At 51.7% G+C, this 19,141-nt stretch overlaps 1 protein-coding gene across 1 annotated transcript in view; it reads left to right on the plus strand.

Moving 5' to 3' along the window:
- Positions 1-17,708, plus strand: part of CACNA1C (calcium voltage-gated channel subunit alpha1 C) — a gene marked incomplete at both ends in the record, with an annotated part of 632,466 nt that extends 614,758 nt beyond the window's left edge. Inside the window, 11 exons of the mRNA XM_084255863.1 lie at positions 41-137; positions 467-569; positions 4,168-4,269; positions 5,470-5,597; positions 6,081-6,215; positions 7,407-7,759; positions 10,171-10,296; positions 13,274-13,380; positions 13,722-13,825; positions 15,171-15,506; positions 17,406-17,708. Of these exons, the coding sequence (XP_084111989.1) occupies positions 41-137; positions 467-569; positions 4,168-4,269; positions 5,470-5,597; positions 6,081-6,215; positions 7,407-7,759; positions 10,171-10,296; positions 13,274-13,380; positions 13,722-13,825; positions 15,171-15,506; positions 17,406-17,708 (1,894 nt within the window). The remainder of the gene's footprint in view (positions 1-40; positions 138-466; positions 570-4,167; positions 4,270-5,469; positions 5,598-6,080; positions 6,216-7,406; positions 7,760-10,170; positions 10,297-13,273; positions 13,381-13,721; positions 13,826-15,170; positions 15,507-17,405) is intronic.
- Between the last annotated feature and the right edge of the window lie 1,433 nt (positions 17,709-19,141).

Below are 19,141 nucleotides of genomic sequence, written 5' to 3' on the forward strand. Positions count from 1 at the left end.
ACCTCTGACTGACCTTTCCCTCCACTCCATCCTCTTGTAGGGGTCGAATCAAGCACCTAGATGTGGTGACCCTGCTCCGGAGGATTCAGCCCCCGCTGGGTTTTGGGAAGCTGTGCCCTCACCGTGTGGCTTGCAAAGTAAGGGGTGACACGAATTCAAGGGAAACAGAACATACAGGAAACAAGAGGCCTATTGTGTGCCTTTGTGTTGTGGCCTTGACCGGACCATTGGTCATTAAAGGGATGAAGACAACATTTTATGTGTCTTAAAGGAACCAGTCTGAGCCATTTATAGTTTAAGATTCCTTCCAGCAGTAATTTCTGGGGGAAGCAAAGATCCATTAAGGACAAATTCCACGCCTCCTTACTCTGTGAGGGGAGGTGTGAGGACTTAGGACAGAGCCAAAGTCTCCCCAGAAATGGCTTTGAATACACTTCGGTGACAACTGCTCCCTCTCTCCTTGCAGCGCCTGGTCTCCATGAACATGCCTCTGAACAGTGATGGGACAGTCATGTTCAATGCCACCTTGTTTGCCCTGGTCCGGACAGCCCTGAGGATCAAAACAGAAGGTAAGAGTCACTGGGAGAGCCAGGCCAGCCAGAGAGGCCCCAGCAACCTGCAAAGTGCTCCTAGGCCTCTGCCCTGCACATGGCAGCTGTGTCTCCACCACCACCTTCATCCAGATGGTCACGATGCCTGGCCTGTTCGTGTTTTCTCTGCTTCTTCAGTGGCCTCCTTGACTCTGGCTTATTTATTCTGTGCTCTAGCTTTTTTTAAAAAAATATTTATTTATTTATGTCTACAAGAACTGGAGTGTAGGCAAGAGGTATGGGGAGTGAGAGGATTCACCAGAGACAGAGTGGGGAGCAGAACAGCTGGATCTACTGAAATACACTGCTGAGGGGAGCAGCGGGCAGGACAGGAGAGGTCTGCTGCGCCATGTGGGTCAGGCCCCTTGCCGGGGATTAGAACTCGTGTCGCAGTGGCTGGTGACAGCTTGACAGTGCTGTGTCTTTAACCCCTGTGCCAGCATGGAGGCTCTGAACTCTAGTTTTTCATCAAACCCCAGAAATTATTCTTGGTGACATCTTGAAGTCATGAGGTATGCTTCAAAGAGCAGGAAATAAGTGGTACCTGAGGCAGGATCAAGCCCCGATGAAAAGGAATTTCACTGGCTCCAAGTGGGTCTTTCAAATGCCCAGCTCGATCTTTCAATAACAAGGACCTTTGTCGGGAAGAGTCGAGTCGTAATGGCAAATGATGACAACAGTCGAGTCATCACAGACTGTTGTGCGGGCTGCCCTGGGCACAAGGTGCTCAGCCAGCCACCAGGTGGGGGTTAGGATCTCACCTGGGCTGCACTGTCAGGCCTCGCATCCAGGACAGGTTTCCTGGGGAGACCTTCTGCTCCTGCACCGAGGTACTCTCTGGGCAAACAGCAGCCCTGGCTAAGACGATCCTCAGTCCTTTGAAATGATTGTTTCTCAGTCATGCCCTGGGAAAGGCAGCACAAACAGCACCTAAGAAGACTCCCCCACATGCATGAACATCTGGCATATGACAGCATTTCCACTGTCGTTGAGGTTGAAAGACACGCAGCATTGACAGCAGTTGTGTCCCACGCCCCAGCCCAGATCTACTGAACCTCCAAGTGTGGGCTTGGAAATCTACAGCTTGGATCAGCTACATAGATGACTCACATGGGACCCAAAATTTGAGAGCCACTAGTAGAGTAATTAGACAAACACAGATGAGACGGAGTATGGTTTCTCATCCTCTTTTTCATGTTTCGATCTTCGAGGCTCAGGCTGCCAGTCCCGTGTTTTCCTTTGGTGCAGTGGAGGGTGCTCTAGGCCTTGATATGGGCCACTTGTGTCTGATAACTGGGGATGAGTCATTTATATACTCTCTCTATTTCATTTCTTCACTCGTAAAGTAAGAAAGACAATGGCCTGGGAATTCAGTTCAGGAAATGACCCAGAAAAGCACCCCTTCTCAGGTAAATCCTCCCCAAAAAGAATAAAACATCTGAAATGAAGGCAGACAGGACCAGCCTTGCAAGACATCATGTAAACTCGGGAGCTGATCTTCCAACAGTAAAACAGTTCAAGTTCTGCTGCTAAACTCAAGAAAAGCAAAGACTGAAAAATAATCTCAGAAACCAAAGCAGTACCTCCATCTGAAATCGGCACCAGGAGGCTGGTTTCTAACACCGAACAAATTCAATACACATTCAGTATGCAACACTGGAGCGGAATGGAAAGCTGCTGTCATGTCAACACTGAGAGTGGAGTCAGCTGTGAGTTGACTTTACTTATTTTACTTTTCTGTTTTCCTGCAGCGATTAGTAGTACATTTATGTGCAGGAGGAAATGTTTCTTTTCCAAGGAGAGAAGATAGAATGACTACTCAGAGGAAGAGGCTACAAGGCTTAAAGCTCTTTGTAAGTGGGGGCTATAAGTTTGCATTCCATGGAGGGACAAGCGAGGCCAGGACTCAGCTGCTGAAGATGCACAGGCAGAGCAAGCCAGAGGCCAGGTGACTAAAGGGCACCAGCAGCTGGTAAGAGCGCCAAGGGAGCTGATCTAAAGGAATCCAACACACATAGCCTTTCTCCAAGAAGCAGAATTGCAGAGAAGAGGGGAGAGGTCAGCTACATGAGGACTCCATTCAAATCAAGAATGAAAGAAATCTTTCAAATCAAACATAGGTCCTACATTGCCCCCTGGGTCCCGATGCTGCATCGGCCACTTAAAATCCTGTTAGGCAGTAGATCTCATGTTAAATCCTCGTATCACCACCAAATAAAAACTTTGTTAAGAGAATAACTAAAATAGCCCAGCAGTGCCAACTCAGGGTGGAAATTCATCACAGAGAAGCCTCCCTCGAATGTGTTCAACTGAGAAGATAAAGCAAGTTCTTAGAAGCCACTAGAAAGAGATGTGAGAAAACAAAACTTGTGAAGATTAAACCTTACATCAGTCCTCACCCTTAAGACTTTGGAGAGTGGAAGGAATTAGAATTTAACACCTACTTCAGAGGACCAGGCCAAACCAAACCAACCTTTGGAATGTAGAAGGAAGATATTTTAAAATACTTAGATGACAGAAAACAGTGGTTAGTGACATTCTACAGTTACTTGGATCGTTGTGAGAATAAATTAAGGCTCACAAAAATGTGGAAGACCCTTTTGGAAGCTGTATTTGTTGCCCAGGCCTGCCGTAACAAATTATTACCAAAGGGGTGCTTAAAACAACAGAAACTTAGCTCCAGAAGTCCACCATCAGCGTGGCTGGGTTGGTCCCCCCCTGAGGCTCTGAGGGTCTGTCCCCGCCCCTCTCGAGCATCTGCCTGCTGTGCTGGGCATCCCCAGTTGGTTGCTTGCTCCAGGCTCTGCCTTCATCTTCACAGGCCTCTTGCCTGTGTGTCTCTCTGCATCTCTCCTCTTCTTACCATCATACTTCCTTCTGTATCCTATACTAGCACAACCCCATCTTAGTTCATCACACCTGCAATGACCCTGCGTCCAGCTAAGGTCAGTTGCTGAGGTTCCAGGCAGACATGGGTTGGGGGAGGGGGCACTATTCAACCCATCTCAGGTTGGTTTGAACATGCTATTAATTGGTATAATTAGCATCATATAATTTACTGTTAGCATTATGTAATTAACATATACATGTTATATAGAATTTCACGTGTCTGAAAACAAGTACCTTAACCACAAAGGGAACTAGCTGCCCCCATATCTGGGATGCCCAGGAGTTGTCCGTGGCTTCAGGCATTATTTGGATCAGGGGACAGGGATCAGGAGGCTGTCACTGGCTCTCTATCCTTCCTGCTGGGCTACAATGAGGGGGCTGTTCCCCAGGAGCCTAGGGTGTATTTCAAGTCACACACCAGTGCCCTGGACACTGTGTCACTCCATCTGCCCTCTCTTGGCAGAAACATGCCCTGGACTGGTTTCCTGTTGCTGCATGACAAATTGCACCACCTTTGGGACTTAAAATGACACCGGTCATAAGTTCACAGTTGTGTAGGTCAGGAGTCCAGGGCTATCTGTGGGGCTAATGCCACCAGGCATGGCTTCTACTACTCAGAGGAACAGAGACCTGGGGCGGGTTCCAAGGGACCGATGACCATTTTTAACTTTGCATCTCCCTCCCGCAGGGAACCTGGAACAAGCCAATGAGGAGTTGCGGGCCATAATAAAGAAGATCTGGAAGCGGACCAGCATGAAGCTGCTGGACCAAGTAGTGCCCCCTGCAGGTGGTAAGCACTCCCCTCTCTGCCCCCTGGGCACTTGCGGGCTAGCCTGGTTCTCAGCCCTGTCCTCCAGCTCTGGCACCATGGAAACGTGCACTCTGTCCTGACGTGTGTTCCTAAGTCCACTGGGCTGCAGGAGGCTTGCTTTCTCCAGACCCTTCCTCTGTTAAAAAAGGCTAGAATGGGATGCACGTCACAAACTCCAAAACAGTCTGCATGGTGGAAATCTGGTCCAGTCCTGCATTTCACAGATGGGGCCATTCGAGGCCCTTGGTGCTCAGAGACTTCCCAGAACATTCAAGGAAAGTCTGCACAGTATAGATTTCCCTTAGACCCCGGGCTGATTGCTGTAGGAAATAACAGGATCCCGCAAGGAGAATCTTGAGATTCTTCTGAGATCCCCTTTATGGAAATTCGTTTTGTCCTTCCTAGGTCATTGTTTCTTAGCCCTGTTAAACCCAAACCCCATACAGCAAGTGCTTTACAATGCCCCTAAAAATCAGATGTTTTTCAAAATATAAATGCTTAGACACAATTATGCCAGAAGAGTTTTTTGCTTGCTTATTTGTTTAAAGATTTATTTTATTTATGCACACAAGAACTGGGGTACAGGTCAGAGGTGCGGGAGGTGAGAGGATTCACCAAAGCAGAGTGGGGAGCAGAACAGGCAGATCTACTGAAATACACTGCTGAGGGGAGCAGCTGGCGAGTCAGGAGAGGTCTGCTGCACCATATGGGTAGCTCCCTGGCTGGGAATTGAACTGGTGCTGAAGTGGCTGCTGATAGCTTTATAGTGCATCTTAACCTCTGGTGCCACCAGGGGCACCTGGGCTCCTGTTGTTTTTTTTTTTTTAAGCAAGGTGGGAAGTATTTTGGACAACAGGCTATTTATTTTCTGTTCCAAAAAAGAGATAAGAATGTATTTGCTTATTTGTAAGAGCATTTGCATAAAGAATCTCTGGAGAAATACCCTAGACACCGATAAAGATGTTATTATCGATTGGGGGGGTAACTAGGTAGAAGGGGGGGAGAGACTTTTCACTCTATACGTTTTTATGTATTTGTCTCTCTAAACCATATGAATGAAATCCAAAAATGAAACTGAAACAATTTAAGAAAGTGTGGATGCTGGAAAATAATTAATGAAGCCCAAACTGAATTCACCTGCTTGCCTCCAATTTCCTCTCCTCTCCTTGTCCGGCTCAGATGACGAGGTCACAGTTGGCAAGTTTTACGCTACGTTCCTGATCCAGGAGTATTTCCGGAAATTCAAGAAGCGCAAAGAGCAGGGCCTCGTGGGCAAGCCCTCGCAGAGGAATGCCCTGTCCCTGCAGGTGAGGGACGAGGGGGCCACACCGCCCGGGAAGGCCTGCACCTCCCTCCAACCTCTGTCCAGGGGCTGAGTCTCTCGCCTGTGAGCTGGAGGCCCGTCCCTGCAGGAGGGGCTGAGAGGTTTAGGCCTTTGGGGAGGGCAGCTCAAGGAGAGATGATTACTCCTTTCCCTCCTGTTGTGTGTCTCACACACATGCACATGCACATGCACATGCACACGCACACTGACCACACTGACCGCCACAGTCTCACCGCTTGGGCCCCCAGAGCTCTCTGGAGCTCTGCTGAGGTTCCCATGACAGTCCTTCCAAATGTGCCTTCATCTTCCTGGGCGGACCAGTGCACATCTCCATCTTGGGGCCCACCAGGACCACGATGCCCACCCTGGTTGACATGCACATACATGCCGCGCCTGCCTCGCAGAGGGCCGGCAGGGCTGGGCGGTGGGGGCTGGGCTCCAGACCCTCACTGCCCCTGGTTTCCAGGCTGGCTTGCGCACGCTGCATGACATCGGGCCAGAGATCCGACGGGCCATCTCTGGAGACCTGACCGCTGAGGAGGAGCTGGACAAGGCCATGAAGGAGGCCGTGTCTGCTGCCTCTGAAGACGACATCTTCAGGGTAGGTGGATGCGCTGTCTCAGCCCAGGCAGGGATCATCGGGAGTAAGAGGTGGGTTAGACCCTGCAAAAACCCCGGGGAGAATGGCAGAGCTCCCTGGTAGGTGCCAAACTCCGCCGCTTGGCTGTTTTCTCATCTATCCACCATTTCCAAGTCTCACCCCACCTCTAGCAAGGGTCGCCCAACGTGGCCACTTGCTGAGTCACTGGCTCAGAGAAGGAGAAAAGGAGCTGTGTGTTCTAGAAGGAACTTCTGCATGGAATGGCCCCGAGGTCGCCACATCTGATCTGCTGACCTGTTGTTTGCCAACATTTAAAAGTCTGGCACCTTCAAATAAAAACGTGGACATCTGGCTTGTCTGAAAAAGTCAGATCTGGCAATATTGGGCTTGGCTTCCCACATGGCAGCAGAGGGCTGGCACCACGTGGCCATTGTCTTCCGTGTGCCCTCCAGTCACAAAAGTCCCCTCCAGCCCTCTCTGTCCTTTCCTGGATATGGAGGTAACCTGCAGTTGCAGTGAAACTAAACCCCACCGTGCCCCAGTACCAAAACTGTGATGGCCAGCTCTCGCCACTCATGGCTCAAAGTCCTTCTCCAGCTGCACCATAAATGCACCAGGGCCCTGCCCTCACCTCCCCCAAGCCCCTGCTCAGATCCTAGACTGCGGAATGTCAGGGAACCTGACTGTGGCCGTCCTGTCGCCACCATCCGCATTCTCATCACTACAAAATGTTCATAATGAGTGGCCTCAGGGACATGGCACGGCTTCATGCCCTTTTAGCGAGACCCCAGAGCTCAGGGACATTCTGATGTCAAGGGGAGACAGCCGGAGGAAACATTGGTCCCTGATTCAAAGCCTCTAAGAACCTCCTAGAAGAAAAGAGGCCATGGTATAAATTGATGTTGTAAGTTCGTCACCTTTATTTTTAAACCTTTTTGGCCAATGCAGTTCCTATTTGGTGAGCCAGTGCATTCCCCCCCTTTTTTTTAATCTTGTTAGAATCTCCTGGTCCCTTTCCCCACCCCTCAGCCCTTGGGGTGCCTCACACTGGCCACATAAGTGGCTGCAGCTCAGACCCATCCCTGAACCTCAGAGCCAGCCTGGGGGTTCGTGAGTGTTCGGGCGTGGCTGTGCTCTCGGGCTGCTGGGGGGCCTTCTCTACCCACCTCCACCCTCCTGTCTCTCCCGCAGAGGGCCGGTGGCCTGTTTGGCAACCACGTCAGCTACTACCAAAGCGACAGCCGGAGCGCCTTCCCCCAGACCTTCACCACCCAGCGCCCGCTGCACATCAACAAGGCGGGCAACAGCCCAGGCGACACGGGGTCACCCTCCCACGAAAAACTGGTGGACTCCACCTTCACCCCCAGCAGCTACTCGTCTACCGGCTCCAACGCCAACATCAACAATGCCAACAACACTGCCCTGGGCCGCTTCCCCCGCCCCTCCGGCTACCCCAGCGCCGTCAGCACCGTGGAGGGCCATGCGCCCCCCTTGTCCCCTGCCATCCGGGTGCAGGAGGCCATGTGGAAGCTCAACTCCAAGAGGTAAGTGGGAGGGAGCAGTACACAGGGCCTCATGGACTCCAGCCCGGCAGCATTGTGGTGGGGGGTGGGGGGCGGAGAGAGATAGACGGCACCCCTCAGCTGGGCCGGAGGCTGCCCCCCAGACTCAAGCAAGAGAGCAAGGTGAATACAGACTCCCGGGTCCCACCCTTGATTAAAGGATGTGGCTGCTTGTCCCCCTGAGGTGCCTCCAGCCAGGCCCTCCCTGCTGCTAGTCAGCCCCGTAGGGAGCAGAGCCCCCAGGCCCTGTGCCTCAGCTGTTTGTATTGGTGTTTCCAGCAGGTAACAAGTCCTTCACAACAGACACCCTTCCTCTGGCCTGCCAAAGCCTCTGCCCAAGGGCCTCTCACCCAGTTGAGGTGGGCTTGGTGGCGCTCCCTCCTCTGATACCCTCTCCAACCTGCCGGGAGGGGCATTTGGGTGTCAGGAGGCCCTCTCTGCAGGGCTTGCCCATGCTGCCCCAATGCGGGGCAATGCCCAGCAGTTTTGACAGCATCTCCCACCCCCTGACTCACTCTCTTCTCCTTCCTTCACTCGCTGGTGCTCCAGGATGCATTGCTATGATGTGCTAGGACGGTAGGTGCTGCATCTGAGCTCTCGGCCTTAGCGTGGCCCGGCCCTCAAGGCTCTCTCCCTGCTCACGCCAGCAGCTCCGGGGCCAGGCTGGGGTGGAGGTGGTGGGGAGGGCTTGCCGCCGCATTTTCATCCTTCATGGAGCTGCTCTTGCAGAGCAGGACAGCTGCTCCTAGCAGGCCAGACAAACCCCAGCACCCCAGGTTCTTGGGAAGATCTCCTTTCCTTCCCTGCAGCTCAGAAAATAACTGAGAAGTGTGAGTGTGCTTTCATCCAAGGAGGCAGCCTATCTGTCCACTGAATTTCACTTCCCCTCGTGACACCCACGTCCAAGGGACCAATTGGGAGCCTGCAGGACTGGGCATTTAAAGGTGTCTGAGGACAGGCAAGCAAACTGGCCATCTGCCTGCCTTACCCTCTGGGAAATTAACTGGTCACACCACCCAAAGGCATTGTTGGGTGAATCCTTCCCCTTGGGAAACTTATTGATGCCTGCTATGCATAGGGCAGTGTGCTCGCACCGGATTGGGGGCACTGATCTAAAAAGCAGGCTTTGCAGAGGAGAGTATCAATGTTTAAGTGACTAACCACACCCCTCCCTTCTCTGCTGCCCCCTCTTCCTCCTCATGTACAACCTTCCAGAACCAGTACCATTTACCCCCAGTGCATCTTATCAAAACATTTCCTTAAGGAAGGCTCTTTGTGTCCATCATTAACTTCTCAGTATAAAAAAGTGCCTCCCTCAACGGGTATTTTCATCATAAACTTTGCCCTGTATTCAGGAAGAGGAGACTGGTATTTAGAGAGGAGGTAAGAGAAACTTTGCTTCTCCCCACAGACACGTGTACCAATGAAATATAGTGCACAGCGCCGAGCACATAGTACGTGCTCACTAAACACCAGCTCCCCTTCCCGTCACAGGGTGAAAACAGCGCTAGGGGCAGGGAGCTGAGTAAAGAACACTGTAGCCAGGCCGACTCCTGGGGCCTTGTCCTTCTTGTTGAAGCTCCTGGCTAAGGCGGGGGTGGCTCCTGCACTGACCTTGCTTTTGCTGGGAATGAGCCAGCACTCCTGCACGCAGCAGTCCCCCAGAAGTAGAGTGGGCTGCCTGCCATGATGCTCATCCCATTGCATCTTGCCAAAACCCCTCCCTCACCCCACCCATCGAGAGACTTCGAAACCTCATCTGCCTTTCAGACTGTGGGGTGGGCAGCCTTCTGTTTGGGCCTCCTCATTCCTGAGTGGTTCACAGGTCCCGAGTCCAAGTGGGGGACACTGACCCAGCACTCAGTTCTGAGAGGATAAACCAGCATGATTCCCTGGTGCCCGCATGGATCTGGGGAGAAATTGGGCCTCGGCTTTCAGGGTCCAGAGGAAGAAAGCTGGAGAGTGTCCAGCTAGGCATGGGCAAGGGAAGGGGGAGCTTCTAGGCCAGAGCTAAAGACCACATGAACAAGTGAGCAGAGAACCCTGGCTCAGAGGGACACAGTCCAGTCCAAGGCACATCCTGGGGGGTGGAGGGCCCTCAAGCTCGGAGGGCCTCAGACTCAACAGGGCCTCCAGCGCGCTCCCCCCTCAAGAGAACAAAGCCCTCTCTGTGAGGTTTCTCTGTGCTTTTGCTCTCTCACCTCTGCCCAGTGAATGCCCCGAGGCCCAGCTGACTGCAGAAGAGAGGAGGGGATCCTCTCCCAGCCACTGCCACCACCCCCCCATGGAGCATAGCCCAGCACCCTCTTCAAAGCAGACACTTTCTACCTTCAATGCCTCCTTTCATCTGTTGCTGCTGTCGCTGATGTCTTTCTCCATCTTGGACATTTTAGGTGCCACTCCCGGGAGAGCCAGCTCGCCATGGTGTGTCCGGAGGCCTCTCCAGAGGACACCTATGAAGTGAAGATGACTGAAGATGCCGAGTACTGCAGCGAGCCCAGCTTGGTCTCCACAGAAATGTGAGCTCTGCTGCTTTCCACCCCAGGCCAGTATGGGGGGTGGGGGTACAGGTCCCCGAAGCCCCTCCTCTGGGTGTGATGTGGAGGCGGGGGGGGGAGATCACATGTCAGGAGAACCCCTGTCCCCTCATCAGGAGGGGGAGACCCTCCCACACACACACACACACACACACACACACACAGTCACCTGCTGAGCTCGAGCCGTCCTCACCTTACAGCGCTTTCAGAAAAGCTTAAAACTTTGTTTCTTAAACTTTTTTATATATATAAATGAGTTTTTTTTTTTACTGCAACAAGTCATGAATGCATTTTAGAGTGAAACTCAATACGCACATACCTGTGTTCACAAGGTGACAAGTGTTCCTGAAATGACATCTACTAAGCTCCCCAGCAGAGGGCGCTGTGGGGGGTTTTTAACTGCAGATCTGCATCCAGTAGGAAGTTGTGGCTGCTATAGTCAATTAGGACCAGTGGTTTTAAGTACATTTATTTTTATTATCCTTATTATGCTTATTTAATTAAGTTTTAATTATTGAATTAAGTTTATGTAAGTGTCTTTTAATTAAGTTCATTTATTTTCTTAAATCGTTGTTCATTTTTGACAGTATTTGGCTTCTCCCCTCAGGTGTAGTCCCCAAGGTTCTCCCAACACCACAGCACCCATGACCCATCACCACAGCCCCTGGTGCTCTCCCTCCCCTGTTTTGACGCCTCTCCCTCCCCTTCTCCTGCTGCAGGCCTCAGATCTATGGTCAGTTTGCAAGTTTTGTCTTTTTTTCTGACCCTTTGTTCGGTTTCTCTATGGCCCACCTATAAATGAAACCAACCAATGTTTATCTTTTTTCTTCTGACTTATTTCACTGAGCATAATTTCTTCCAGCTCCCTCCGTGTTGCCGCAAATGGTATGAGTTTATCTCCTTTGATCTGAGTAGTATTCCACATCTTCTTGATCTAGTCATATGTTTTGGGGCATTAGGGTTGTTTCCATATCTTAGCTATTGTAAGTAGTTGACCAGCGTTTTTCAAAGAATAGCATCACATGACATAGAAGAGGACAGAATGAAACAATAGAAAACATCAGACAAAGCCACGAACGTATGAGTTGGTGAAACATTACTGAAATGCCAGTTTTGATGTGTGGGCTTCTTGTAAAATGCATTTATGACTGACTGACATTCAAAAAGCTGAGATGTACAATTCTAGCTATACTGAAAGTCCTTTAGATGTTTGAAGAAAAGGAATGTGTGGCTGGATGGGGTGTTAGGGGAGGGTCCCCAGGCCAAGGAAGTATGCGGAGCCCACACAGTGTCCAGTCCCAACACAGTTTCCTGGCCTTCAGTGCTTTTGTCTCCGGAAATAGTGTTGGAAGAGTAGGGCCCTCTCCTTTTCTCTTACTGTAAGAAGAAGAATCTAGAAAGTAAGGAAAAATATGAAAATCATAGTCAAGACCAATGACTCTTAACAAATCTGTTACCTTCCTTGCCTTTGTGTCCCCATCAGCAAAATGGGGTGGGGAGGTGACAAACCTTCTACTTTTCTGACTCAACAAAACATAGGAAATATATAGATAGATAGATAGATAGATAGATAGATAGATAGATAGATATACACACACACACACACACAACCCAAATGCCCCAAAACATATGAATATACACACATACACACACACATATATATATGAAATATAAAACCATAAGAAGTATCTGAAGTGCCTTAAGAAATGACATTCTGGGGAAAGAGAGAGAGTTGTCCATTCTGTAAATTTATTTTTAGAGAATGGAAATGAACACACAGCCACACATCTGGAAAGCAGTAAAAGCATCTGCATTGCTCCATTGGGCTCCTCTTGAGTGTTTGGTGCATCCAGCACATGAACAAATTGCCCTCAGCATGGAGATTTCCAAACTAGTGAGGAAGCTAGGAGGGTCTCAGAAGAGACAGAGGACATGGAGATGTAAATGAGGAGCACAGACATTCAGAGAAGGTCAAGGCCAAGGAGATCATAACAGGTTCCAGGCACAAGGTCAAACAGAGTGGGTGCTATTTAGCTAAGAAGAAAATTTTCAAAAGGAGCGCTTACCAAGTTGAAAATGAAAGGTTTGGAGGTTTTCATTCAAAAAGTTCCCTGACTCTACACATTCAGAGGTCAGCCTGCCAGGAGCAGGGCCTGTCCTGGCCTCATAAGATGAAGGGGTTGGAATGCAGCGGGTTTCTTAGACTGCTGCTGCCGAACCCCCACCCCACCACCTGCCCCCAGCCCAGGGACTGTGAAATCAGCCTAGTGAGTGGCCACCAACTTTCCCAATGCAACAGGACAGGCTAAAGTAGAATAGAAACTATGGCCACAGAGACACATCTAAGCAAGGTAAGCGTGGCTCCTGACCTCTAGCCTGCCTGTGTCTGCAGGGACTACGTAAACCCTGTCTCTTATAGTGAGACTCACTCAACAAGGTTTAGAAGCCATTGATGAAAAGCCCCTGAGGTCCCTTACAGCCCTGCTGTTTGCTGATGGATGGTTTTATTTTTGTTGTAGGCAACTGCTTCTATATTCATGATGGTGGAATGGCAGGAAGAAATAAGGGGGTGAGGGATATGTTTGGGCTAAGTTAGGAGCAGTCCAGGTAAACAGCGTCAGCATATGCAAACCAGGGAGCCTAGGCCATTCCTTGAATAGCCTTGTGGGTCTGGAACTTTTTTTTCCCACTTTTCTCACCAATTTTGACACAAGAGTGTCCCAAGGCTGATGGCAGACACTGTAAGGGTGGAGCTGGAAGTCATCTCTTGTGCCACAAAGCAAGACTGAATTTCCTGGGATGACCTCCCCCCAAACTTTTATAAACTCACAAAGTGGGGGCTTCCTTCACTAAGGAAAAAAAGCAAACCTTTTCCGGGGTAACAGCTAATACCATGGGGCCACTATGGGGTGGCACTCCTTGGCCTCCAGAAACAAGCCGTATGAGTTATCTATTTCAGGTTCTCCTATCAGGATGATGAAAATCGACAATTGACACCCCCAGAGGAGGACAAGAGAGATGTCCGGCAATCTCCAAAGAAGGGTTTCCTCCGTTCCTCCTCGCTAGGTAAACACACACACCGCACTATCCAGAGGTCGCCGGCAAGTGGTCATCCTGAGATGACACTGGCCAGGCACTTGGGGATGACTGAGAAACCATGTGGCCAGCCTCAAACACCCCACACAGTGGGCTGGGCAGTTCCTAAACAAGGAGAAAGAACTCCAAGGACAGGGCGTGCTGGGATGGGACACAGACATATGCTGCATGATATATCTCAGAGAAAGGAGGGTAAAGAGGAGGCACATGTCTGTAGTCACCATCACTGTTCCTTGTCCCCACCTGCATAGGAGCCATTGCAGACTGTGTCTTTTCCTGCCCTCATTCCAGTTCTTTGGCTGTCCTTGCAGGTCGAAGGGCCTCCTTCCACCTGGAATGTCTGAAGCGACAGAAGAACCAAGGGGGAGACATCTCTCAGAAGACAGTTCTGCCCTTGCACCTGGTTCATCATCAGGTAGGCCACACTTTTGGACAGGTCTTGGTCACCCCCTAGTGAAAACAGGTCCCAGGAGATTGAACAGATGAAATATCTCTGGCATGGCTGATTCCCCAAGACACCAATACGAAACGTGTTCTTGGTATCTCAGAACCAATGGAAATTTTAAAGAATGATCTAAGACCACTCACTTTCCTCCAAACAAATTAGGGTGTAGCCGGAGTCTTCCAGTCTTTTCATCTCATTCATTGTGTAGTCCTTTACCACAGGCCTCTGCTTGGAGTGACTTTTTTAATACCCAAAGGCAAACAAGTGCTGAAGTGTGTGATCAGCTCTGATGGCCAGTGTGGCTCGGCTAAGTTAATTTTATTTCAGTTCAAAGAAATATGTTTTGCTTAGTCTGTGTGGCATTGCCTGAATTCATAAGATTTCCAAGGAACTTTCTGGAATACTTACTCAGGTCCCCAGAGACCCAAGGACCCCAAACTGAGAACCATCAAGAGCAGTGGGCAGGGGAGGGTGGCCGGCTAGGGGCACTGTGTGGGCTATTTTAAGAGATTTCTAGAAGTTACTTTCACCCATCTGTTCTTATGCTTGAAGGCAAGAAACTCCATTAATGTTCTCCCCACGGTGCCTTTGCTGTGCCCCTCCAACCCACACGGCGGTGTCCCTCCTCTCTGCCTCCTTGGCCTGGCTTTGCCCCCACCCCAGTGTCCCTCTCCCACAGACACAGCACATCAGCCAAGGCAGCTAAGGCGGGGGGGGGGGGGGAGGGCCATGACCCCTAGGACACTCAAGCACAGTTGTAAGCCGAAGACACAGGGTGTCGTAGTTGAATTACTGTGCAGCATCAGATTCTAACAGTGGTTCAGAGACAAGCTGAGCTCGAGATGATCAGAGCATTACTAATGACCCTAATTGTGAACATGTTCGTGGTTAGTACTGGCTTGGTCTACCCTTTATGATGCACAGACCTTATTTCACTTGAACACACGTCAACCTTGCGAGGCAGGTAGGAGATGATGCTGGTGTCATTCCATCTGCGTCTACAGGTGAGGAAACCAAAAGCAAAGCTCACAGAGCTGGCAGGTGACGGGGTGGTGCTACAACGTACATGGCCTTGATCTGCACGAGCGCAGCTCCCTGAATTTAGGGGAGGAAGAAGTCACTGGAGACTACAATGATCACAAAATGTTTCAGAACGGTTGAAACTTACCCTGGCTTTGATGAGGTGGTGAAAGCCATGGTAGTGGGTATTTCCAGCAGGTAGAACTTGCTGGAAACAATACCTGTTTAGAGAGCAGAGGCCTGTCTCTGCTAGGGCTGACTGCTCCCGTAACTCGTGCTTCTCGTGTCTCTGCAGGCATTGGCAGTGGCGGGCCTGAGCCCCCTCCTCCAGAGAAGCCATTCCCCCACCACGTTCCCCAGGCCATGTGCCACCCCCCCTGCCACACCCGGCAATCGAGGCTGGCCCCCCAAGCCCATCCCCACCCTGCGGCTGGAGGGGGCCGAGTCCAGCGAGAAACTCAACAGCAGCTTCCCGTCCATCCACTGCGGCTCCTGGGCTGGGGAGCCTACTCCCTGCGGGGGAGGCAGCAGCGCCATCCGGAGAACCCGGCCCGTGTCCCTCAGTGTGCCCAGCCAGGCCGGGGCTCCGGGGCGGCAGTTCCATGGCAGCGCCAGCAGTCTGGTGGAAGCGGTAAGTGACGCTGAGCCCCTCACAGGCGGGCAGGAAAAGCCGAGGGCAGCTGGAGCACTTTGCATGGACAATTGAGGAGGGAGGGACTGGTTCTTGCCCAGATGGATTGGATGCCAAGTGTCTTGGCCAGAAAGGCCCACACTCTCAGGCCTGCATAAGGAAGGCGTGGAATGCGGAAAATTCAGATGACAGAAGATGCTCTTGGCTTCTGTTAGGGCTGGGCCTGATGCAGAGGGAGGAGGAAGCTTCTGGGCAGTAATTCCCTGCCATGGGCCAGGGAACCCCAAGGAGCTCCTTCGCACAAGCCAGGGGTGTTCTGTGCCTGCTCCAGATGCAGGTGTGTGCTCGGGCTGCATTTGTACAGAGTCAGCACCGTGGTTCTCCAGCCTGGTTGCTCATTGGAATCACCTGGGGAGCTTTGGCAACCTGGGACAAATCAAATGGATATTGTTAAAGCCCTGTGATGATGCACAGCCAGGGCGGAGACCACAACCCAGAGCAGGAGCTCTCTCTGTTCCCCTCTGCTCCACCCTAGTCGAATATCTGGTGCAATCCTGGCACCCTATGTTAGGGGACTTTTGACAGACTGTCCCAAAGGAGGACAATCAGGTTGGCAAGGTCCCTGTAAGCCACTGCATACAAGAACTGGTGGAGGGACCTAGGGAAGCTGGCGAGGTGATCCCCTAAGAGGCTCTGATGCCATTTTGGACTTGCCAGGGTCCTCATGGCTGGGGCATGAGGTCTCACGTGCGGGACTGGAGTGGCTAGATCAGCGTGCAGGCAGTGGGGGGGGGGGTCTCAGCTCATTGCCGGAGGGCTTTTCCAGAAGAGCCCTTGAGGACGGCTTCCCGTAAAGAAGTGAGCCCCCATGCCTGGATACAGGCAAGCAGAGACACGCCCGTGCAGTCTTCAGGCTGCTGTGCGGGAGGTGGGAGTCAGCCCGGTGCTGGCTAATGCTGAAGCTCTGGGATGCTGCACTAGGCCTTGGCCTACGCTTCATTCACTTCCCAAATCCCCACTGAGTGAGTCCCACATGCAGCGCTGTTCAAAGTGCAGGGATACAACCAAAAAATAGGGTTCTGCTCTCACGAGCTTGCTTTGTGGAAAAGGTAGACTGATAGCAAACGTGTAGTAACGTGCCAGCAAGCAGGGGGAGCAGGAAGAAAAATTCAGCAGGTGAGGAGGTAGAAAGTAATGGGGGCTGCAGAGCAAGGTAAGCACAATGGGGAGAAGAGTGTCCCGGCTTCACACTCTGGCCCTCACCTCCCCGCAGCTGCCGGGAAGGGGGAGAAGCTTTAGAACGACCCGCAAGCACCTCGGAGCAGAAAGGGCAGGTGCATTGCAGTGTTTGGCACAGTCACACCCCAGAACCCTAGTCCCCAGAAAGGCAGCCTGCTGGCAGAGGGCAGAGGCACAGTTTCACCAAAAGAGAGTGAATGTTTCTTGGGATGGATTATATGGGGCATCTAGATACCAGGGAGGAGAAAAGACAGGGTGGGCCAGGTCCTGCCTGCAAGACAGCTCAGCAATGTCCCTCAGGCCCTCTGGGAGCCACGGTGTCATGTGTTTGGTAACTGGGGGCACCCCCAAACATCTCCCTACCAGCCTGGGCCTCCACAACAACCCTATACCTACTCTTCTCCCGTAGCATGTGCTGCACACATGTGCATACACACACATGTTCATATATACACATGTGAATGCACCTGCCAGCGTGCATATGCCCGCGCCCGTGCATGTATTGCACATACACACTTGTGTGCGCGGTGCATACATGCATGCTCCCTGAGGTCACTTTCAGAATCCCCTTGACGCAGCCCCAAGGAAAAGCACTGAGTTCCAGGAATAATTCTCCTCTTTGGTTCTTCTCCATGGCCCTCTGCCCCCACCCCTCTGCAGGTCTTGATTTCAGAAGGACTGGGGCAGTTTGCTCAAGATCCCAAGTTTATCGAGGTCACCACCCAGGAGCTGGCTGACGCCTGCGACATGACAATAGAGGAGATGGAGAACGCGGCCGACAACATCCTCAGCGGGGGCACCCAGCAGAGCCCCAACGGCACCCTATTACCTTTTGTTAACTGCAGGGACCCCGGGCAGGACAGAGCAGGGGGCGGAGAGGACGAGACCTGTGCGCCCAGCCTGGAGTGTCGGAAGAGCGAGGAGGGATTCCAGGACAGCAGAGCCTGCGTCAGCAGCCTGTAGTGGCCAGGGCTGGGGAGATGCTGGGTTTTTTATTTGTTTCAATGTTCCTAATGGGTTCGTTTCAGAAGTGCCTCACTGTTCTCGTGACCTGGAGTTAACCGGAACAGCGTCTTCATTCATTTCGTTGGGACAAGACGCAGAGTTGGGTGGTGCGGAGCGTCAGCTTTTCGGGGGGATGAAAAGCAGCAACCCCAGTTTGTGTCCACAGAGGTAGAGTGGTGAGGAGGAGGTGCAAGAGTCAGGGAGGCCGAGCAAGAGGAGTCGCCTGCCTGCCCTCCCGTTGTATTTCAGGCCCTGCGCCAGGAACCGGCGGCCGCCTCCGTGCATGACAGAGAACCTCAGCTTCCTGCGGTAGCCCTCACCAAAAGGACCCTATGTCAAACGGGTGTCTTTCAACTTTGCTTGTAAAAAAAAATCATTTTGCACATATTCTGTATGAGCCTCACTGTCTCCATAGAGCCAGGGCCCTGTGGATTTGCAGAAGGAAGCAGAGGCGGGACTCCAGCGAGGACCCAGGCCCACCGCAGAGGGAGGAGGGCGCGGCGAGGGGGCAGTGGCAGGGGCTGGGGCCGGAAGCAAGTGGGTGAAGGGGCGAGGTGGGCGAAGGGAAGTAGCGTGGCCGCTTCACACCGGGCCCCCCACCTCTGCCACCTGCGCGGGATCCCCTGGCTCAGCCACGCGGAGCTCCAGACCCGCAGCCGGGCCAGCATCAGGGCAAGGAGGAGCTGGTACTGCTGCCAGGGCCGCGCAGCCAGCTCAGGGCAGAAGGGCAGAGCGAGGTGGTGCTGAGCTTCTGTGGAGCGCCCTTTCGTTTCGTGGTTTGATATTTTTCTGGACAGCATGTTGCAGTTTTGGGTTTCTTGTTTGGTTTGGGTTTGGATTTTGTTGTTTATTTTTTTTTAAATTTTGTTTTCCCAAGGGCAGGAAGGATAAAGACTGTTTACAAGGTTGTGTAGCCACCCACCTTACTGGTTTCACTTTCGCAAATGTAAATCGGGTTTGGTTTTACTGTGTTATTTAAATGGTTGTGGTTTCCTTTTTCTATGATCAGTTCCATAGAGCTGCTGTAGGAGAGTTTTACCCACCATGTGTATGTCCAATAATTTGTTATCATTTCCTTAGGTAGCAACGAAAAATTTTTTTGGTTTGATTTTATGGCTTAAAGGTAATCAGCAATGCACTTGACATGGTCTTGCACATATGGGTGATTGAGGTGGGTTCTTTTTAATAACTGGGTGTATTGGTGGGTGCCGGGGAGAGGGAGCGTGTGCACGAGTCTCTGTGTGTGTCTGTTACTTGTGTGTAGTGGGTTGTCTGTGTGCGTGTGTCATGCGTGTGTCTATGCACCCACGCCAGTGCGCCCAGGAGCAAGAGCGAGTACACAGCTTCCCCTTTCAGGTTTAACTGTGGGGAGATCTGAATCTGGGGCCATT

The sequence above is a fragment of the Talpa europaea genome (assembly GCF_964194135.1).
Source record: "Talpa europaea genome assembly, chromosome: 15".
NCBI classification, from domain to species: Eukaryota; Metazoa; Chordata; class Mammalia; order Eulipotyphla; family Talpidae; genus Talpa; species Talpa europaea.